This window comes from Typha angustifolia, chromosome 3, assembly GCF_048772165.1.
Source record: "Typha angustifolia cultivar Huaian chromosome 3, ASM4877216v1, whole genome shotgun sequence".
NCBI classification, from domain to species: Eukaryota; Viridiplantae; Streptophyta; class Magnoliopsida; order Poales; family Typhaceae; genus Typha; species Typha angustifolia.
The window spans coordinates 8,378,513-8,400,725 of NC_133241.1; the positions used below are offsets into that span (position 1 = coordinate 8,378,513).

Below are 22,213 nucleotides of genomic sequence, written 5' to 3' on the forward strand. Positions count from 1 at the left end.
GATTAAAAAAGAACAGAGAAGGAAAGTACAACACATCTTTACAAGATAGGCTAGCGTTTGAAGTTGACAAGACGTTCAATTATACAATGACCAATCTTATTGAAATGAACCTGGTGGATCCTACAAAATGCTAGTTATGATGTGCCCCATCCACATCTTCTCTTGGAGAAGTCACTGCCTTCACTGACCTAACTAATAAACATGGTCCACACAAATTAGCTGACTTGAGGAGAGGTCATCTTTTTTCTTTGGCACACTTCCAATAAATCATTCTACCTCTTATCGGTTTGTACAGGTTCTCAACTCGACAGTGTTTTCTTTGCTTGACAATGCTTTGTTTGAGAAACAGATTTGCACAAAGAGATTCTAGAGAATGTGGCCCAACACATGAAGCTGATAATAATTTAACGAAAAGGGGCATAGCTGAGGACATTATTCATGTTACTCATACCTAACAAGCAAAATATGTACCTGAAACAGACAGTTGCTCAAGATTCCAGATGATGAGCACAACACCTTTATGGTTTCTGATGCTCTATTGTTCCCAAATGTGCTACTACTATATTGGCTATACTGATGCGAGCAGCCTTAAGATAAAATGAAATACTTGCTGCGAATTGAAGGTCAGGGGACCAATGCAACATTAGCCAACATTAAAAAAATGAAGAAAAAAAGAATCCAATTATGAGAATATATGAGTACTGAAGCCCTTTGCCACAACAAATATGTCCACAATATCACAAACATCAGCACAAACGTTAGGTGATTAACTAGAAGAGGGTCATTACTATTTTTGGCATACTTTGGCACTTCAATTTTTAAACAGAACTGATATGCAAAACTCGGAACAGGTAAGTGTCAGCACAGAAATGGGATACCAAGAGTAGTATAAGAGAGATCATGTTAAAAGAAAGGATATAGAGCACAACGAATGAAAACAGATGATGACATGACACAACACAAAAATATATATTTGCAAGCCAGAATACCAATATGGTACTTTATAATTACTGCACAAGACCACACAAGAAAAGCATGGCTGGTGATCAACAAGGTCCAAGCATGAGCTAGCAGCAGCTTCAATGCCCCATGATGATGACATTGATATTTTCCTTCTAATATTGTGTAGTGGCTGGCATCTGGCAACCTTATTCCAGACAAAATGATTACACTGAGAATTTTCTCAAAAATAAATCATAACAGAGAGAAGCAGACTGCTTTGTCCCATGTACCTCTATGTAATACAATCTATGAACAAACACTGATCAACAGGTGGAGGTGGCTAAACTGAACCTGCATTTTGATCTATCTATGTACAGCAGGAAGATCCACCTTACCAGTAAAAAGCATGCCCGTCCTACAACTTCCGGACATCAAGAACAACCCATCTGTTTAGATCATTTAAGAACCTGTATCTCTATTTCCATTCAATATGCCAAGTATCTGCTGATAATGTTGTTATTATGCAAGGTCAATAAGGGCTGCACCACATGATTGATCAGTTGGTCGGTAATGCAGTCAACAGAACTTGAGTGACGGAAATAGAATGTTACAACTTACAAGGATATGATAATTTGCATTAAGGATGATCATATAGCAAACAATTACCCCTCACCATTCATGTTTCTTATTCACCAGAAATCCCCGCAGGAACATGACCCCCACTTGAAATGGTGAAAACGATTGATATCCCTGATGATGATTTCCCGCTCAGTGATCCGTGATGCATGCTTCATAAAAGAATGGCAATCTCCACAGATTCTAATGTTCTTATTTATCCTAATTGGTATCCTAGAAGGCAAGCTGATCAAACCAAAAGCAAGTGTCAACTTCTCACTATGGTGCATCAGTAGCACCTCCTTTGCGTCCTCCCTTACATCATGCAGCTCAAACTGAGTGTTTGATTTATAAGCCAACTTCTTCATCTCATTAGCAAGATCATCTACTTTAGCATAGATATCATTTACTCTGGGGTGATTTCTCTCTCCAACAACAAAAATGTGGACTTTTCCCTTCACTTCAATCCAACTCTTTCCCATCTCCTTCTTCGCACCACTTTCTTTCAAAAGCTTCCTTGCCATCACGACTTCATCCCAATTTTTACTTGCAGCACATGCATCTGAAAGCAAAACATGGTTTCCTGCATTGTAAGGCTCAAGTTGGAAAAGATGTGCTGCTGCAATTTTAGCCAATTTAATATTGTTGTGAATTCTGCAAGAACTGAGTAAAGATCCCCATATTGAGGCAGTTGCTTTAAATGGCATTTTCTCAATCAAGTTCCAGCTTTCATCAATCTGCCCGGCCCGGCCCAGAATATCAACCATACAAGAATAGTGAAGAACATTAGGATGCACTTTGGTGTCATTCATCAACAGATGAAAATAGTGACGGCCCTTTTCAACTAATCCAGTATGGCTGCATGCAGACAGCACCGATATATAAGTAACTTCATTTGGGTGAAAACCAACCTGTTGCATTTTCTCGAACAGAATCATAGCTTCCCAAAAACGAGCATGCTTGGAAAAACCTGTTAACATTGCATTCCATAAGACAATATTCTTTTCTTCTGAATCAGCAAATACCAAATAAGCTTTCTCTATTTGTCCACACCTGGAGTAGAAATCAAGGAGAGATGTGGTCACAAATATATTCGACTGGAAACCAGTTTTTACTATAATTGTGTGCAATTGTGTTCCTTCAATTGTTGCCGCTAGGCTTGCACAAGCACTCAGACATGTAGAAAGAGTAAATGGCGTCAATTCAGTTCCCACCTTTTGAGCTCTCCGGAACAATCTCAGGGCCTCCTCATGAAGATCATTTTGCACATATCCTGCAACCATCGAACTCCATGAGACTGAAGATTTGTCAGACATTTTGTCGAATATCCTGCATGCATCATTAATCATGCCACATTTAGCATACACATCAAGCAACGCTGTCCCAACAAACACATTTGAATCCATTACAGATTTAAGAGCAATTGCATGCAACTGCTTGCACTCCGTAACAGCGCATTTGGCAGCGCATGCACACAGGACGCTTGACAGAGTAAATTCACTCATCGGCATCCCTTCCCGATGCATCCGCAAAAAAAGTCCCATTGCCTCCATATCCTCCCCATGATGGATGTATGTAGCAATCATGGTATTCCAGGAAACTATACTTCGAGCAGGCATTCTATCAAACAGAAGACGAGCAGAATCAACGTGATCACATTTAGAATACAGGTTAATGAGAATGTTACATGTGATAGTATCTGCGAGTAGACCAGCATGGATAGCTAATCCATGGCAGCACTTCCCTGCCACAATGGCCTTCTCTGTTGCACATATTTGCAAGAATTGTTTCAATCTTACTATATTAATTATACCTCTATTCACCCAGACAAGCTTTCTTATGTTGGAGCACATCGAAACTACATCACTACAGAGTGCCTTATTAGATGACAAATATAAATACTTTAGAAAAACAAGACCTTTTTGCAAATAACAACCTACAATTTATAATATTGCAGAAAACTTTCTTTGTTTTCTCTTGGGGTTTTTTTGGTTCAACCCCTATATTATTATTATTTTCCCCTCAACACAAACCACTTACTTATGCTTTTATCCTCACAATTATATAATTTTTATTTTAATTCTTCCTAAGTTTTATATTCTTCAATATTATTCCTATACCGATGGGTATTCAAACTATTATCTCAACAAGGATATTTTGATCATCTGAGAAGAATAGTTTACTTAATTTATTAACATTAGGGTGTTATAACAGTAACAGTAGGATACCCATTAGATTATTATTATTTTTTAAAAATGAATAAAGTAGTGTTCGAACAACAAAAAAAAATCTATAATCATAGAGTTCTTTATAAAACTTTCCTATGGACACCTGAGTCGTCTTTTTAAAGAGAAACTTGCAAACAACATCTAGTGGATGGTGATGACATCTCCATGGATACAAACTCAATTTCTTTTTGAGTATATATCCCATTGTGATCTATCATCTATACTATAGGCCATAGCCAACCGAAAGCAAAGAAACTCGTGCTCTCCACTTAAACTGATGGCAATTGGGTAGGCACTTGGCAATGGGATCTCTCTACTTAGCTTCTTCACTAGATCGAGGTGGAGAGGAGTGGACCCCCAGTCTTGATTTGGATTAATGGATTCTGTCAAAAGACTTTAAAAATTCAAAGAGCATGCTTAAAGTTGTTATCTTTTTTGGTTCGTCTTGATCCATATCAAACTTTTTTTTAAGGAGATATCATATCACATTTCCCATATATTGCAAGGAATCTTAATTTTTTTTCAACCCCTGTCTTTATTTCTTCTATGATGCAAATTATTAAAGCTACAGTCGTACAAACCTTTCTGGGTGCATGCACATTGCTTGAGTTAGCGTGCTTGCTACCCTTTGCTTCCTTGGAGTTTGACCTTGAGAAGGTCCAAGTTGAGTTATTGCCTTCACAAGCCCAACCCGATGCCATTGATGTAGAGTGACATAATGATATCGATATCGATATCGATATCAACACCTGGGCTTGACCCAAACCAAATCTTCTTCTACTACATTATTATGAAGTGGAATCTAGATGGCATTGAATGGTTGACACATGGCAATTGCTCCAACGTTGGTTCATGCAGAGACGGAAAAACATCAAGCTGGAAAGAAGGTTACAGCCCATTGATTGTGGTTGGATAACTCCAATAAGAGATGATAGAGTCAAAACAAAAGCTGGAAGGAATCGAAGTGTGGAATGGTCTCGACTTAGTCAAGATACTCACAGTTGCACTACTGTATACAAAACCCAAAAAAAAAATTAAGGTTTTTTTTTTTTTTTCACTTCCATATTCCACCTTTTATGATGTGGTTAGTGATAATAAACTTTTGCTAATGGTGTTAGATATGATGCTCGAGAAGAAGATTTCGGAGACAATGAGGTTATCGTGTAGCAGAACAAACAAATAATTATTATAGGTGAGAGATATAAAACTTATCAGATGTGTTAGTGATGATCTACAGATACTAATTTATAATCTTATTGTCACTTCTTTCTGCTTTCTTAGTCACCACCTTGTGTCTTCTTACCTTGTGATCTTAATCAGTTTCCGACAAGCTTTTTCCGATAATAATTTTTTTAATTATTGTCTCATTAGCAAAAGTCAATCTTGATCCCAAAAACTCTCTATACAACGGATGAAAGTGTCATTAGTCACTTTAACATTAATAAAAATCTATGATCACTTGGTGGACACCATCAAAGTAGTCCATTCCTGGAAGCTTCATACACCCCCCCTTTCACCTATATATATATATATATGTATATATACCATCTTAAAGCAAATGATCAGAGATTTCATCACTTCAGCAAGACAAGGACTTGAAAACAATTGAAGAGGTCTCACTCGCATTGGCATACCACTTGCCCTCTCCTGCAAGGAAAGCGCGCAAGACAATTCTAATTAGCCAAAAAAAGATGGTGGATATCTTGTTATTATCATCTTGTAAACATCACTATCATGGTCCAAACCTACATTAGTCCACGTGCGATCGAAGTATGATTAGTGCATGCAACCATCATAGATTTGGAATTTTCTCTAGGATGCATGTACGATAGCCATCATAGATCTTTATATAGGTTTTCAGATTTGATTCTCCCTAAGGACTCCACGATATCATTTCGCAATCCTAGAGATGGATAAGTTCTAGCAAATCATAGAGAAGATGCTATTATGTGGACTTACTGCTATCGTTCATGAACAATAACAACAAAGTAATCGAGTGGTCAATTAAACAAGGTTGAATGAAAAGAGAGTCAAATGGCAATCGATTGAGAAACCAACTATGTTACAGTTTTTCCTATTCTTTTGATCCCTTAAAGAAAGAAATAAGAGAAGGAAAACGATATCTAAACTTAAAACAATAAAGATGGCATTTTTTTTCCCCTTTTGTTCTTTGAGAACAACACTGTTACAAAAATTACACCTTTATGCTACCATCTTCTATCTCCATGACGTGAGTCCGGCCATGTCGAACCTTGAGCGAGAGATCCCCATTCTCCTCTGCGTCAAAGCTCGCATGCACGCTGTAGAACACGTAGAAGAGCACGGCGACCGCCGTGAAGAGCGCAAACCGGAGGTACGACGGACCGCCGAGCGAGCCCAGCAAAAAGATGTTGAGAGAGATCGAGATCGCCGGAATCCACGGCATCATCGGCACGCCCCAAAATTCCGGCTTCCTCGCCTGGGGGACGAGGAAGTGGAAGGCGTTGAGGACGGCGACGGCCAGTAGGAAGAAAATGACGAGCAGGGCGGCCCTGGTTTTCCCCGGCGGCGCGAAGTGCCAGACGAGGGTGAAGGCGAGGCAGGAGAGGGAGAAGCAGAGGAGGAAGGAAATGGTGGGGTAGGGGTTGGTGGTGCCCACCGCCACGTAGCGGCGGTAGACGACAGCGTTGGCGACCATGTAGAAGACGAAGAGGGTGCCGATGGAGACGAGGTCGAGGAGGACCTCGAGGTCAGTGAACAGAGCAATGGCGGCCGTGAGGAAGCCTATGGAGGAAGCAATGTCAATTTTGCACTTAACACCTTGTAATTATTATAGTTCCACAGGTTTTTGCGGCAAAAGAAAAGAGTACCGAGGAAGGCGGAGGCGTTGACGGGGGTGGCGGTCGTCGGATGGACCTTGGCGAGCCATGATGGCACCACGTTGGACCGTCCGATGACGCAGAGGTAGCGAGCCTGGCCAAGCATCGAGACGAGGAGCGACGTGAGAATCCCAAAGCTCGCGCCCACGCCGATCACGTTCGACGCCCAACCCCAATCGCCCGATCCTCGAAATGCCGCCGAGAACGGCGATTCCACGTCGATCTGCAGCCCCAAAAGTGCACTACCCACTGTTAAAACTATAGGAGTCTCTTTTGCACATATACCCCTCTAAAGTCTAACATATTAGTTAGATAAGGGTAGAGGGAGCTTTTTGGTTTTTTTTTTTTCTCAAAAGAAGTTTTTTGGGTGAAGTAAAGAGATGGTTGGGTTCGAACAAAATGGACCGTCAGGATAAGACGTCCTCACTCACGCTTCCCCAGTCTTTCAAGGGCCAAAACGGGAAGAAGGGAAAAGGAAAGGGAAAGAAGTAATGGGTGGGTTCCACGCGAGAGTTAGGGGAGGGATAGTAGATGGGTACCGCGTCGTAGGGGACCAGCATGGCCATGGAGGCGGCCATGAGGCAGTAGAGCACGGTGACGAAGACAACGGAGCCGGAGACGCCGATGGGGATGTCGCGCTTGGGGTCCTTCACCTCCTCGGCCATGGTGGAGACGGCGTCGTATCCGATGTAGCTCAGATACACCCTCGCTGCCCCATTGAAGACCCCGCCGATTCCATAGGGGAAGAAGCCACCTGGATCCTTGGCCGGATCCGATGAGTGGGTCAAATTTCTCACATCCCCTCGCCAGAATCCAACCACAATAATGAACAGGATGAACGCAATGTGCATCGCCGTCAGCACCATGTTCAATACCGAGCTATCCTTCGTGCTAAGGAAAAACAGATAGGAGAGAAGGGATTCAGATTTTTGATAGAAAATTGAAGCACCCATATGCACAATTGAAACAAAAAGTAGGATTTTTTTTATTTTTTATTTTGTTTTAAAGGAAAAGGAGCCGCCTTTGAAACAAATATTCAGAGATTGTACAAAGAATGATAAACAAATTCAAAACAGAGGGTATCGTTTTCAAGTAACAAGTGACTCCCAGAACAGAGCAACACGTGGAAGCGACAGATGGAGAAGGAAACCATCCCAAGTTTGGAATTTTTCGCTTAATTCCTTTGTTGTTTTTAATGCGATTAATTAATTACCTGTAACAAATGCAGATGGAAATGACCAAGACGACGCCGACTGCGAGGAGATCGAGTTGGTTAAATCCTTTGGGCAAACCGGAGATGGTAACTCTCCATTTCTCAGTGGCATCCACTCCAATGGCTGTTCCAATATACGCCGTTAAGCCTCTGGATACGGCCGCGTTGGAGAAGACGTACTCCATTATCAGATTCGCACCAGTCAAAAAGGCCGCAAATTCGCCTGAAATATATAAAAATTACATCGCAGATAAAGCCTAATCCTTTTTTAAGCTGGTCCCATTATCTAAAAAACTCCAAAAAGTTTAACAAAAACCGAGATTCTAGTGAAAAGGGGAAGGGACCCATTTGAATAAAGTCGCAATTATTGTCCAAAATCAAGGAAAAAAGAGAACTTTTGAACACAGTTGAAGATGTCGCTGCAAAATGCGGTTCTTTTATCAACATAGAAGAGAAAAAAAAAAACTACCAAGAATCAAAACATCAACTCGAATCCAACAAAGGAAGGATCTTTAAGCCAAACAGATGAGATTTGGGGAACTACCAAAGGTGACCCGGAGATAACTAAACGCTCCTCCGGCGACGGGCATGTCGACGGCGAACTCGGTGTAGCAGAAGGCGGAGAGGAGAGCACAAAGGCCAGCAATGGCGTAGGAGACGACAATCGCGGGGCCGGCGTAGAACCGAGCGGCGCGGCCAGTCGAGACGAAGATCCCTGCCCCAATCATCCCACCGAGCCCGAGCCCGACGAGATCGAACCACCGCAAGGATCGAACCATGTCGGTACCCGAGCGGGCTCGGACTCGGCTCATCTCCTCGTGGGTCGTCGTCACCGACACGGCTCTCCGGTTTAGTCTCTTGTGTGTCTGCGCCAAAGCTCGCCCATATGCCCTCAAACTCGAGAAAGACGACGAAGAGGAGGAGGAAGCCGAGGAAGGCGATGAGGTGGAGCCTTGTACCTTCTCCATCTCTCTCTCTCTCTCTCTCTCTCTCTCTCTCTCTCTCTCTCTCTCTCTCTCTCTCTCTCTACCCCTATGAGAGAAGTGTGCCTGGTTAAAGAGAGAAGGGTGCGGAGTGCGGAGAAGTTGGGGTGCTATAAAGAGAAACTCGAAGGGGTGTAGATAACGGCGACACGGACGGAGACGGAGGAGAAGTGAAACGGCCACACTAAAAAGCAGGGCAAAATTTTGGCGTAATCGAGGAATTTGACAAAGTAATTAAATGTAGTAAATCTCTTAACTTAGGACGAAGGATTAATTTTTTTTTCTTTAAAAAAAAAAGTAACATTTGCAAGTAACAACCTGTACTTAGTCCTATTGACAAAAGAACTACCTACGATCAACAAAAAGATGCAAGTAGACCCACCAGTTAACTCGCCAAAAGCGGGTGTTGGTTGTGAGTGGTGCCAGGGAATATATCACAGTGTGGGGCCCTCACGCGGTAGTTGCTGGGTGTGGAGTTGGGTGAGTTGGGTTATCACGTCTTAAGGATTTCGTCTTATTTTTAGATATGGATGGATGGAAATAGAAAGGTCGGAAGGATGTCGGGGTTACTGTTAAATAAAGTAGAGTGGGGGGACGCTTCTCGCTCACGCACATAACTACCCCCAACACTCGTTACAGTGTCTCTCTTTCCCTCCCCTTTTCTTTTTCCTTTTTTATTTATTTAGAGACAACGAGTGGTAGACACGTGAGATGCGTATGAATGGAAAGCTTGTGAGTGCTACATGTCCAATAAATGTTCTCAATCTCATCTTATTTTAACATTATATAATTCTTTGGAGAAATTTTAGTACTGATTAAGAGGGTGTATAATGACTCAATTAGCACTTATTATAATGTTGACATTTTATGCTATATTCCCAAAAAACTATGATTTCTTAAATCGTTAATTTTAACATAAGATTTCGTGTACAAATATTATAGCCAGCGAGCATGCGAATTTTTTTTAAGTAAAAAGGCACTTATAATATCTCTGCTTTATTTAGTCAACTTATATATATAAAGTGTCCTTTTCTTCTTTTATTTAATATGTAGGTAGGTTTTTTAATATCCCAATAAAAATTCCCATTTTTTAAAAAAATTTAAATTAAAAATCATCATCTACTATGTGCTCTTTCGTTGTTCTTTTCGGCCCTTTTATTATTTTATGGGCTAATATTTTATGTGATTACGACATCGATTTCACATTGCTATTCGTTATCTTAGTTTTTCATATAAAACTAATAAAAACGCATAATAAATGTAAAGGAGAGGATAACAATTAAACTATATTTAAGGTTTTCAATACTAGACAAATATAAATTCCAACCCCCCATGCATATCATTATCCTTTCTTAATCACAATGGCATTTATATTTGACTATTTATGCCAGTGAGGTGACACCCTAGTGGATAATTTTTGGGGGTAATGTGATAAAGGAAATGAAAATCTTTCCCATTTATTATTGTATCCATTATTTCATAAGAAAATGACTTGTAACGATCATAATGTATTATACTCGTGGTTTTATTTGAACTAATATGGATTTGATCTTTAATTGGATTAGTTATTATGTGGGCCTCACATAAACTCATATTTAGTATAAAATTAATAGATAAAATTAACGGTTCGGATGGAATGCTACATCCCGAATAGAGAGATAAGAGAATTATTACTATATTATCATTATATAAAAATAATAATTTTAGGTATATAAATAACAAACTAATGAGCTTGATTATTAATTTATATTCTTAATTATTAGTATTTTCTATTTTATGCTTATTTAAAGTATTGCTATATCAAAAAATATATTTTTTAATTAATTTTTTTTTATATAACTTATTCTATTATTTTGTATTTTAATTCTGATTATTATGAAATTTAAAATAGTAATTGACGTTACTATTTTTTTTTTATTGAAGATAATAATATAATTTTGTTTAGTTATCTCTACTTCTATGTAAACTATAACAGTAGGTTAAAATTATAATATGAGATTAGTAATCTAATGAATATGGTATTGGTTGGAATAAATGTAGGGGTGACTTATACCTCTTAATTAATTGTACAACCAAACGCACCCTAACCCCTATCCTTGGATTCGTTTACTTTGACAACTAGAAAAGAAGGTTGAGTTAGATGTGGACGCTTGTGATTGATATGGAGGTCAAAAGGAGACCTAAACGGAGTACAACTTTATGCGGGATTCATGTGTAAGTACCACTAGATCGGTTCCAAATAAATAATTTAAAAAGGTAAATAGCAGGGACGTAATTAGGATTTATTAATACAAGGGCAGAAGGGCTGGCGCCTGGCGGCAACTTTTAATCCAAGGAGGAGCCACTCAGTAATGGTAATTATATATGTAGATATAAACGAGGGGCGCTAAGATGAGAATTAGCACTAAGCTGGAAAAAGTTTAATAAAAGAGACTGCAACGAACTATATGAAACGTATATAATAAAGTGATGCAATCCGTTACGTTTGGAACGGCCGAGTCACGTGCACGGCACCACCCTCCTGCCGTTACATCGAGCTGCTGACGCCAGCAGTACACGTGACAGTAGGGAATACACGTCGACTGAATGGACACGTGGAGGGATCCATGTGGAGGGTTTGCGGATAAGCACGGACAGATAGGAGAGCAGGACACGTGGCCTCGGGAATCGAGCGCTGTCGAGCAGCAGCAGGAGGAGGAGGAGGAGGAGGAGGAGGAGGAAGGGGAGCGGAATAAACGGCGTCGTCAGAGACGGCGTGGGTGCGTATCCCTAGGAATATGAATAATAAAGACCAACGGCAACGGCGCCGTGTCGACGTTATCGGTCAATTTCCACGGAGACCCTTATCTTTTCTATCATTATTATCTCCTTCAGATGCAAGCTTGTTGAAAATCTTTGATAATTTTGAGGAGGGTGTTTATGTAAAAATGAACCAACGACACGAACAGCTAAGAACATAGCCGAATCTTATCCGCTCCCATACTAGTTTATGTATCTCATAACTACCTCCAATTTCTTACGCATTAAACCTCCAGCTTTCTCATATTAACGTATTAAACCTCCTAAATTATCAACCACAAACAGTCACATGATACCTAACACTAACATACCGAGTTTGATACTCCTTAGGGTCCAAACAAATTGTAACTAACGACGTTTGACTGCTCTAATTAATCTTTGTCTTGAGGTGCTAACACGTTGCATTGGGATTAATTAAGAAACCAAACACCAAACTTTAACGCTAGTTGCTTTTCTTGGGAAAACAAAGGCTACCACCTTTGTCAGGTCCTTAATCACCAGTGTTAAGGTACCTAACCATCCCTGTTGTGCCAACTAAGAATAATTAATCAATTAGTTAATTGGGTTCTTTCTTCCGGTCAAAAAGATGGCTCCATCTTATGTACTGCATCGACCTCCTTAATGGAGCACAAAAGTATGATACCATACTTAACAGTACAAGTGAATGTGATTAATCAAAGTCAGAAACCTAGTCTTTTATTCTTACCAATATCTTAATTATGTGGTTGTATTTAAGCCAAACGATTAACAATAATTCTTCTATCATCATAATAAAGTTTATTCAAAGTTGGATCGTGGAGGGATTAAGTGCCACATCTACGGTTGCTGTTCTATAATACAACCTAGTCTCCTTTTTTTTTTTTTTTTTGCTTTCTCTTAAGGTCTTTTTTCACATATCACCCTACATTTTTCAGAATTTTGTATAATTCTATTTAATTACATGTATTTATTTTTTAAAAAAATTGAAAAGTTTTTGCGACAATTATGCAACTAGCCGTATATATTAAACCTTATTATGAAAAAATAGCATCCCATTAATTTCATGAGGAATATTATATTACAGTAGAATGGCACCAATTACCTTAAGCCTAGAGATTAAAAGGTAAGACTATTTGATACCTAGAAAGCTAAAATATTCGTTTCAAAGTAAAATCGCTTGCAGTGTGTTAGAGATTCGAATACTAACTAACTAGGAGGCGATTAGAATAATTAATAATTAATGTAGGCTTTATAAGGAAATCTAGGAGATCCAAGCTTGAGATCTGATACGTGGATCTCACGTTCGTCCTATATTTTTGTATAAATAATCTTTAATTAAAGACGTATAATTGTGGATCTTGATTCTTGCCGACCTAATTAATCGCTTGATTAATAACTAATAGCTGTGATTATAGAGGACAGGCCATGCATGCCTGTTATAAATTCATTAAACTTTTCGAAAATTCGATGACATTCGAGAAGAATATTTTGGTGAGATTAAACTTCCCAACAAATCTTGAATGTGATTCTCTTCGTATGAAAGATTTTATTCTGTCGACCTACTTCTTCTTTTTCTTTCCTATATTTTATCCTCCTCCTTTAAAAAATTAAAAATATATATATATACATAACAAGATTAAGAAATTTTGATTATTTTTTCTTTTCAAAACACATGTTATTTGCATAGATATCTTTATTATTAATTTTTAATTTAATGTATTATTAAGAAACGGTTAATTAACTTCGGTGTGTTTTATCTTGTTTGCGTAAAACAATATATTTAGAAAGTTATATATCCAACTATCAATTTTAGAGTTATATACAATCAAATAAATAAATTTTAAAATGTATGGTAGTTGTGTGTTAGAAGAAATAAGGATGAGATGTTTTTGACATGTCAAATATAAATATCGTCGTAGTAAGGTATTTTTAATAAATTTCTCTTGTATTAAATATTATCTTGTTTTGTTAGGTTTGTATTTAAAATATATTATAAAGCAGAATTAAATGAAAAAAAAAAAAACCTATAGCCCCCCGCTTCCCTTTTTCCCACTATACCCTTGCTATAATTCCCATCCTGCCCCTGGGCCAGTTCATTTCCAGCTGGATCAACCAACTTGCAAGGACCCAATAGAAAACATTAAATTCCTTCAGAAAAAAAAAAAAAAAAAAAAAAAAAAAAAAATATATATATATATATATATATATATATATATATGAATAAGATTAGGCTTCATTTCAAAACTGTGATAAAATACATTTTACACCCAAAATCACTTTACTCTTGCATTTTAAAAAGTCTTAAAATAATTCCTCAAAGTCAATAGAGCGAGTTCAAATAACCAAAATAGATGAGTTTTTATCTAATTTTTTTAACCACTATTTATCTTGTTCCTAGATGTGATATAAATATTAAATTTTATAAACAAATTTAAAACTTATTATATAGTTAACATAATCTTAAAAGTAATAGAAAAAATATGTAAGTATTTTTTTAAAAAAAAGAAATACTTATATAAGAGATAAAAGAAAAAATTAAAAATAGAGAAAATTTAGATTATCATTTAATTCTTAAATTTTTTTAGCGTGATCAATTAATTTGGATGGAAAAGATAACAGTCTCAATTTAGACTTTTTAATAAAATAATTTTAGACATAAATATAAGAAGATAAAATATATTTAACTTTAAGTATTTTAACTAAAACAACAAATTACAATGTCATTATCTCACTACCATCTTCACGATCATCACAATCCGATCTTTCTATCAACAAATTGAGATTAGATAGAGCTCAAGCACAGGATGATAATAACACATGATATAATTTTCCGTATCTTTCAACTTAGAAAGAGAGAGAGAGAGAGAATATAATGCTTATCTGAAATTTATACTCTCTTATTGCCTCAAATATAAAGCCTTTTATTCTGATGATGATCCTCCACTATACTTGGAGAATCCAATCCAAGTCTATTCAAACAAATGGATAACTTCTTATCCGTTCTTCTTTTCTTTTCTTTCTTTTAATGTCAGAAAGCATATACGAGTCGTACATCTTACGTAGTTGTCTTACAAGGAAGAGAAGAAAGAATATTATTCTCTCACTAAGAATATTGTGAATTTGCTTATGAAGAAGAATTTAATAAGTATATTTATATCAAACTAAAACTAAGGCCTTAGAATAAATGCCAAACGTGAAGCCTAGACGTTACCAAAGTGGCCCAACTACTTGCTATATGGGCTTTTGGGCTTTATAGTTAAGCGGCCCAACTGGTTGACCGGAAGTTTGACCGCTGGAACGACCTTAACCGTTTCCCAACTTCTTCTCCGCGTACGTTAGAGAGAGAAGCGGACGTTAGAGGCGAGCCAAGTCCAAATGCTTCCCTTCTTCTCTCTCTTGTCTCTCTCATCCTAATGGACCTCGTAATCACTCATATCAACCCTCTGTTTTGCACCAGAGAGACCAAGTACGCAATCTTCTCTCTTCTCCTCCTCCTTCCCTTCTCTTTTGTCCTCCTCCAGTTGCTAACTCCCTTCCAGCCCTTAGCTTTCCTTCGCCTTGCCTTCGATTCTAATGGCAAGCTAGTTGAGGAGAGTTGCGATTACTCCAACGGGAGGTGGGTGAGGGATGAGGGGCAGCCATTAGGGTTCTACGCGGAGGACTGTCCGTTTCTTGATCCGGGCTTCAAGTGCCATCGTAATGGGCGCAATGACTCCGGATATCTCTCTTGGCGTTGGAAGCCTCATGCCTGTGATCTCCCAAAGTATATCTCAAACTTTGTTTCTTTTCTTTTGGTTACTAAAAAAAAAAAGATTACATATGGCATGACATTTCCCTCATCGGCCGTCAGATTCAATGCAAGTGATATGTTGGAGAGGAGCAGAAACAGGCGAATTATATTCGCAGGAGACTCAATTGGGAGGAACCAGTGGGAGTCTCTAGTCTGCATGCTGACCAAAGATGTGGCAAACCAGTCCAGAGTCTACGAACAATTCGGTAACCCTATCACCAAACACAAGGGCTTCCTCTCCATACTCTTCCTTGACTACAACCTAACCCTAGAGTACTACCGCGCTCCGCTGCTCGTCGTCGTCGACCGGTTTCCTCGCAACGCCTCGACCGGAGGACTCAAGGGGGCCATCCGCCTCGATGCGCTACCTCGGCTCTCAAACCGGTGGCTCGCCGCTGATGTGCTCGTTCTGAATACCGGACACTGGTGGAACAAGGACAAGACTATCAAATCGTAAGCTATATATCTATTACCCTCTTATATACCATGTTTTAACTCACCCTCTGCTATAGAAGCTTAAACCCGCCTTTTAATTATAATATTCTAGGGGAAATTATTTCCAAGTAGGCAAAGTTGTAAACAAGACAATGGATGTCAAAGAGGCATTTGAAAGAAGCCTTGAGACAGTGAAGCAATGGGCCCTAAGCAACTTACAACTAACCAAGAGCTACATCTTCTTCAGGAGTTATTCTCCAACTCACTACACGTAAGTATATTTATCCGACGTATATATATATATCCAGCTTCAAATATTCTAATAAACATACAGAAATGGTACGTGGGACACGAATGGCACATGTGGGGGTGAAAGAGAGCCAGCAACTGATGCTAGTAATTTTGATCCAGAGGCATGGAATAATTTAATTATATCTGAGAAGATAGAAGAAATGAAGAACTTCGGAAAGAAAGCAAGGTTTCTAAACATTACGTACATGACGGAGTTCAGGAAAGACGGCCACCCTTCCGGCTACCGCGAGCCGGGGATACCGCCGGGGGCCGCCGAGGATTGTAGCCATTGGTGCCTCCCAGGTGTGCCTGATACTTGGAATGAGCTCCTCTATGCTAATCTCTTGTCAATGGGATATGGTGATAGTTGAAAACTTTTGATTCTATACTAATGTTTCAAGAAGAAAGTTTATAAATATTTGAAGGAAAATATATGTTTCATTTTAGTAATTTTATTTTTATTGGCTTTAAAATACTTCGATTATATAAAGACATCACAATCTTGACCTTTTCATTGTGGCTCTTATTTTCTTTAACTGCCACTTCATATGATGCTAAATAACTAAATCATGTCAAGCTCTTTTACTGTATTCTATTCATTTGTTTATCAATCAACTTTACGTGACGCCACAAGGTTGAGTGGGATCTGTTACCTTGTGATGTCTACATTCCCAAATTTTCCATCACAAATTATATCAAATTAATCTTACCATAATTTAATTATTTTTCCATCTCATTAATGAGAAGAGCTATGATTCAAATTTAAGCATTTAACACTCGTACTACAAACTAAGCTAGATTTTTTTTTTTCATGCAAAAATTAAATAGCCAGATGCTAAAATCAATGTGATTTATTAGCATCAATACAATAATAAGTTAAATTCGTTCTAAATCACAACAGAATAAAATATAATTTACATATATATATATATATATAGGGTAGAGAATGGGGACCATAATCGTTGCATGGCGCAATCAAATCACATCCAAGTAGGAAGGATAAAGGATTAAACATAGATATATCTCCTCATGCTTTAATTCACACGTCATGGTATAAGGTACGACGTAGCCCTCTCAACTGCCTTTAGATTTATTTACTTACGAGATGTTCTAGAACGATTAAGACGCCGGCTACTTTAAGATCACGTAATCTTCAATTAACGATCCTTTTTGCAGTCTTCTTCTTCTTCTTCTTCCGTCCTTTCTTTCCATTTGTGTTCCTACTTTTGTTATATTTTGATCTGAGAACAGTGAAATGGTTTTGGGTTAAATATATTTTTATCTCTCCATATTAATATAGAAGGATATATTATCTTTTTATGACCCTATTGTTAACTAGTAAATAATATTATATATTTTGATAACTAGTAAATAAACGGATCCGTCTAGAAGCATTGACTAGTTGTTGTAGGTCTATTTTCTGTGACAACTTTCTCTCAGATCAAGATAAGACTTTTCAACCCCTTCTCCTAATTGCTATTGCTAGCTCTACGATAATATAAGTGTAATATGAGAAGATAATTAATAGTGATGTATGGAATTTACAATTACACATATATATATATATATAATTTTATTATTTTTGTGGGAGGAAATATAGAATTGAGTCAATTTACCTGATCACGGCCATGAAAGCGATTGAAAATAACCGGCTAAATACGGCAGACGACCCTAATCCCACTCCAACGTCAGGGGCATTTAGGTAATTTCGGAGTTCCATCTCCTCACCGTATAAAAGCATCCCCGGCTTCCTCCCTCCCTCCTCCCTCCTTCCTTCCAAAAGTCCAAGATTCCAAATTCCAAACCCCCATCCCCACTGGGGTCGGAAGACGATGGCGACGCACGAATCTCCATGCGCCGCCGACACGACGAGCATCGATGACCTTCACGTGGACGTCATGATCCGCGCCCTCCGACTCCTCGACGGCCCCTCGCTCGCCGCAGCCAGCTGCGCAACCGCCCGCCTCCGCGTCCTCGCGTCAGACCCCGCCACGTGGCAGGACCTATGCCTGTCCACGTCCCCCTCCCTCCGCCTCCTGCTCCCCCATTTCCCGTTCGCCTCCTACCGCTCCTTCTTCTCCGACGCCCTCACCTTCCCCGATCCCCGATCCCTCGGGAAGTCATCTGCGTCGTCCGTCGCCCCATACCTACCTCGGGAACTGATCTCCGCCGTCGATCTCCATCACGACGGCTCCCCCGTCCTCTCCCGCGTCATCCGGACCGACGCCTTCTCCCCCTGGTTCCTCGGCTCCCCCTTCCGCATCGACGCCGTCGACGGCGCCGCCCCGCCGACTCCTGCTATCTCGTCGGACAAGCTGTCCCTCAGCTGGATCATAATCGACCCGGCCCGCCGGCGGGCCGTCAACGTCTCGAGCCGGAGCCCGGTCGCCGTCGACCGGCACTGGTACACCGGCGAGAAGATCGTCCGGTTCGCGACGGTGGTGGGGAAGTGCTCCGTCACGGCGGCGGTCACGTGTGGGGAGGAGGCGGGGCAAGTGAGGGAGGTGAGCCTCGGGGTGGAGGACACGGACGGGATCGGGGTGAGCGGGAGGGGCAGCCTAATAATTCTAACTCAAGCGTTGGAAAGCGTTAGAAAAGGTCGAGGCAAAGGGGAAGAAGAGAAGGAGGCCAAGAAGAGATACTTCGAATTTGTAAAGAGAAAGATGAGAAGAAAAGAGAAGAAGGCGAGAAGGGAATGGGTCGTGGATTTTTGCTGCATCGCCGTGGGGATTCTTCTATTCTTGGCTTCCTTAAAAATGGCGGTTTTCAGGTGAGATTGGGAGGTTTGGACCGGCCGGTTTAGATGTATTTGTTTTTGAGTCAAGTTAAGGTGTCAACGAAGCAGGAGTACAATTAATTAATACACGCTAATAGAAAAAAAAGAGGTTGTAGTACACTGAATCGTAAGAGCCATAAACATGTGATTCTGTGGACAAATGAATAGTTCTTTCTTTGTTGTTTGGATTAAGCGTCAGCAATAGTTTACCAAGTCGTGTTCTTCTTGATGAGTATTGATTGCTACGCCTCAGTAGTACTACGTGGTGAAAGTTTAAATTACAAAACATGGTAAAATATATTGAGTTAATTGCATTTTAGTTTGGTTAAATATGATTATAAAATAAAAATGGCGGTTGTATTTTTTAGAGTTACTTGAAAAATTGAATCATACCACCGAGAGCTCAAATGCAATCTCCCCATATATTTTTCATAGAAGTAGTGTAATATACGGAAGGATTCTTGTATGCAGCTAATGAACAAAGTTAACAACATCTGCATTAAAAATTTGTCTGTAGTTTTCTTTCAAAGTAATCCGCTTGGTTACCTAGAAGATGGTAAAGTATAAATCTTCTGATGAAGTGTCTATAACATCATTTCACCATGTGATGGAACAGAACGGAGCTCGTATTAGTTGAAGCATGGAGCCCACTCTCAGAGAGACAGTGTAATGCCTGATAGCAAACTTGTGATAAGATATGGCACACCAGATGGAGTTATATATTCTAATCATCCCATGAAGATGGGCCGCCCATACCAACATCTTGGACTGGAGACAATAACTGAAGTGCTGCTGGACCTACAGCTACACGTTGACCTTTTTTCTTCTTCTTGACATGATCTATAACCAAGCCTCCAAGCAATTCTGCCCCTGAAACTTTTCTGTCGAGTTTTTTCTTTGGGTCAGACTCATGACGATTCCTTTCCAAGGAAATCAAGTCCAGAAATGGTGTTTCCGCATCATCGATTCCTTCGGATTTGCGTTCTTCTTTACCCATCCCTTTCTTTCTCTTGAATTCCTTTTCTGCATTACGGTCTCTATCTTCCTTAGTTCTATCATGTAATTTCTCCCTTGACAAAATCTTTGCATCTAATTTAGATTTTTCCCTTTTTGCTTCTTTTGTGGCATCAACTTGACTAGTATCTTTGGAAGATGCATCATCCTTTTTGCCATAAGGTTCATCTTCACCAGATTTATTTCTACCTGCACTGCTTCTTTCTATGGGCTTAGCATTGAATATCCGCAAACATGGGATTAACTTTTTGACCTGCGATAAGATTTTGAAGTTTAGAGCTAGAATTTTTTCTTCCTGACAGTTTACATCAGATGTTCCAACAAGGGCCAAAAGTCGAAGCAAGATCACCTTTTTAGCTAAATTATCTTTCTCAGCAATAGGATTCCCTTGCAGGTTAAGGTTCTTCAAATTTTGTAACGAAGATAGCACCTACAATTTATATGAACATTTTAAGAGGAGATGAGGAAAGATAGACAGACTGATCGCATAAACTGTGTATGGAAAATGCAGCAACAAGAGTCACTAAATTACTCACCTTTATGCCTGACCACCTCTCGATTAAATTGTTCCCCAAATCAAGATTTTGGAGTTTGATGTTCTGAGCCAACTCTGCTGGAATGATCTGTATATGGAGGTAAAAACAGACCAAGAACATAATGAGCCAGATTTTAAAGATGGGATCACAGTGGATGTATTTTATTACACAAGCATGAATTTATAGGAAAATAAGCTAAAAAATTAGCCTTTGCCATAAACATACAGTAATCTTGTTATGGGAAAGTCTGATTTCCTTCAAGTCTATGCAAGAGACAAGTGAAGACCCGATATTTTGGATGTGACAATGAGAAAGAGACAGCTGAAATAAGCACATGCCAAAAAAGACTTATCAACTAGCAATATCAGAGAATTATGCGTCGTAAAATATAGAAGAAACAGAAGTCAAGCATCATCAGTAAGTATAGATTCTTACTTTTGTCAAAGTTTTCACCTTCATCAATGAATCACCAATATCAAAAATTGGGTTCCGAGAAAGAACTGTAAACAAGGAGAATACAAAATTTCACTATCTTTTGATTAAAAACTGCACCTTGATCATTGTTCAATACTTCGGAAGAAAGATATTAATGCTAACAGTATGCACAACAATATCAGACAAGTTAATATTATATACAGGATCACCTATTCATACCTAGTGTATTCAAATACTTCAGCTGATCAAGCTTGCATATAGAAGATATGTTGTTATCTGCAAAGACAGGAAAAGATAAAACTGATACACTTTTCTTTATACAATCCCAAAAAGCTGTACTTTGAAAAGAACAAGCTATTGAGAAAGGTTACAGAATGGATTACCATTTAGAATTAAAGCCCTTAAGCTTGTGGCGGATCTAATATCATCCATTGTCTTAAGCTTATTCTTGCCAGCGTTTAACACCTGCACCGCGAGGATGTGAAGAACAACATTGAGCAGTCCAATATAAAGGCAACAATCAACTGGAGATTTCTCTTTAAGTCGGGATTTTCATGCTTCAACTGACAAATAAAGCTTAAACTTACTGTCAACTTTGGAAAGCTCTCGATCCCTTTTAAGCTATCAAGCTTGTTTTCCACGACGGATAGCCACTTCAAATTGACGGACGAAGTCAGACTCTGTCACAAGCACCCAAAACAAAATCCCAAGATGAGAAATTTACACTAGATGCTACGTCTTTAATATCAAATTACGAGGAGTTGATAACAGAAAAAAGAAAAGAAAACTAAATGCAAGAATTATACAACAGGAAGTACCTCGAGAGATGAGAGGCAGTTGCAACTGAGATCGAGTCGCTCCAAGTTCTGGTAATTGCTGAGACATGAGACCTACAGAAGCAACTGAAACCGTCAAAAGAGGCAGCATTTCGAGCTCTATTGCAAGTCATCCGAGTGAATCGGACGCCACTTCGCAGATGCTTACATCGGAGAGAGCTCGATGGGAGAGGTGAAGGGAGGTGACGTCCCCGGCGTCGCCGTTCTTGCTCTCCCGGGTGACCTGCTCCAACGTGAGCCGCGCCATTCCTCGATCAGCAGAGGGATTTCGAGGCGGAAGAAGAGGGAAGTGAGAAACCCTAACCCATCGCAGCCGGCGGCCTACGCGAAGAGACTTTATAGACGCGGGTTTCTCAACTCCGCCGAGTCGAACTCATTTGGCCAGGAACTAGAAAATTGCAAAAAAGATCCTCACCATCATTTAATTCGAACTTTTCCAATTGTTTAACATTCGTTTGGTCAGTGACTTCATATAACAAGGTT

The 22,213-nt window shown here is 39.4% G+C and overlaps 5 protein-coding genes across 6 annotated transcripts; 2 read left to right on the forward strand and 3 right to left on the reverse strand.

Annotated features, from left to right (window-relative positions):
- Positions 1-988: 988 nt before the first annotated feature.
- Positions 989-3,295, reverse strand: LOC140758214 (pentatricopeptide repeat-containing protein At5g04780, mitochondrial-like). Of its 2 annotated transcripts, XM_073094303.1 has the most exons (2): positions 2,967-3,092; positions 989-2,886 (listed from the first exon to the last, which is right to left on the reverse strand). In XM_073094303.1, the coding sequence occupies exons 1-2, from the start codon at positions 2,984-2,986 to the stop codon at positions 1,632-1,634; spliced, it is 1,275 nt and encodes a 424-aa protein (XP_072950404.1). In that variant the 5' UTR covers positions 2,987-3,092; the 3' UTR covers positions 989-1,631. The 2 variants fall into 2 exon arrangements, with proteins under 2 accessions (XP_072950404.1, XP_072950403.1); XM_073094302.1 differs by having other exon boundaries at positions 989-3,295.
- A 2,616-nt stretch (positions 3,296-5,911) lies between these two features.
- LOC140758386 (cationic amino acid transporter 7, chloroplastic-like) lies at positions 5,912-8,940 on the reverse strand. The gene is made up of 5 exons (XM_073094520.1): positions 8,401-8,940; positions 7,857-8,079; positions 7,183-7,534; positions 6,635-6,866; positions 5,912-6,548 (listed from the first exon to the last, which is right to left on the reverse strand). The coding sequence occupies exons 1-5, from the start codon at positions 8,822-8,824 to the stop codon at positions 5,980-5,982; spliced, it is 1,800 nt and encodes a 599-aa protein (XP_072950621.1). The 5' UTR covers positions 8,825-8,940; the 3' UTR covers positions 5,912-5,979.
- A 2,485-nt stretch (positions 8,941-11,425) lies between these two features.
- LOC140758279 (protein trichome birefringence-like 9) lies at positions 11,426-16,581 on the forward strand. Its single transcript, XM_073094380.1, has 6 exons — positions 11,426-11,602; positions 14,976-15,083; positions 15,157-15,380; positions 15,468-15,860; positions 15,955-16,113; positions 16,177-16,581. The coding sequence occupies exons 1-6, from the start codon at positions 11,426-11,428 to the stop codon at positions 16,502-16,504; spliced, it is 1,389 nt and encodes a 462-aa protein (XP_072950481.1). The 3' UTR covers positions 16,505-16,581.
- Positions 16,582-17,800: 1,219 nt separating this feature from the next.
- Positions 17,801-19,663, forward strand: LOC140758366 (probable F-box protein At2g36090). The gene is made up of 2 exons (XM_073094496.1): positions 17,801-18,903; positions 19,526-19,663. The coding sequence occupies exons 1-2, from the start codon at positions 17,966-17,968 to the stop codon at positions 19,584-19,586; spliced, it is 999 nt and encodes a 332-aa protein (XP_072950597.1). The 5' UTR covers positions 17,801-17,965; the 3' UTR covers positions 19,587-19,663.
- On the reverse strand, positions 19,405-22,168 carry LOC140758365 (uncharacterized). Its single transcript, XM_073094495.1, has 10 exons — positions 21,879-22,168; positions 21,713-21,784; positions 21,482-21,574; positions 21,278-21,359; positions 21,114-21,170; positions 20,895-20,959; positions 20,685-20,780; positions 20,460-20,546; positions 20,273-20,353; positions 19,405-20,176 (listed from the first exon to the last, which is right to left on the reverse strand). The coding sequence occupies exons 1-10, from the start codon at positions 21,975-21,977 to the stop codon at positions 19,634-19,636; spliced, it is 1,275 nt and encodes a 424-aa protein (XP_072950596.1). The 5' UTR covers positions 21,978-22,168; the 3' UTR covers positions 19,405-19,633.
- Between the last annotated feature and the right edge of the window lie 45 nt (positions 22,169-22,213).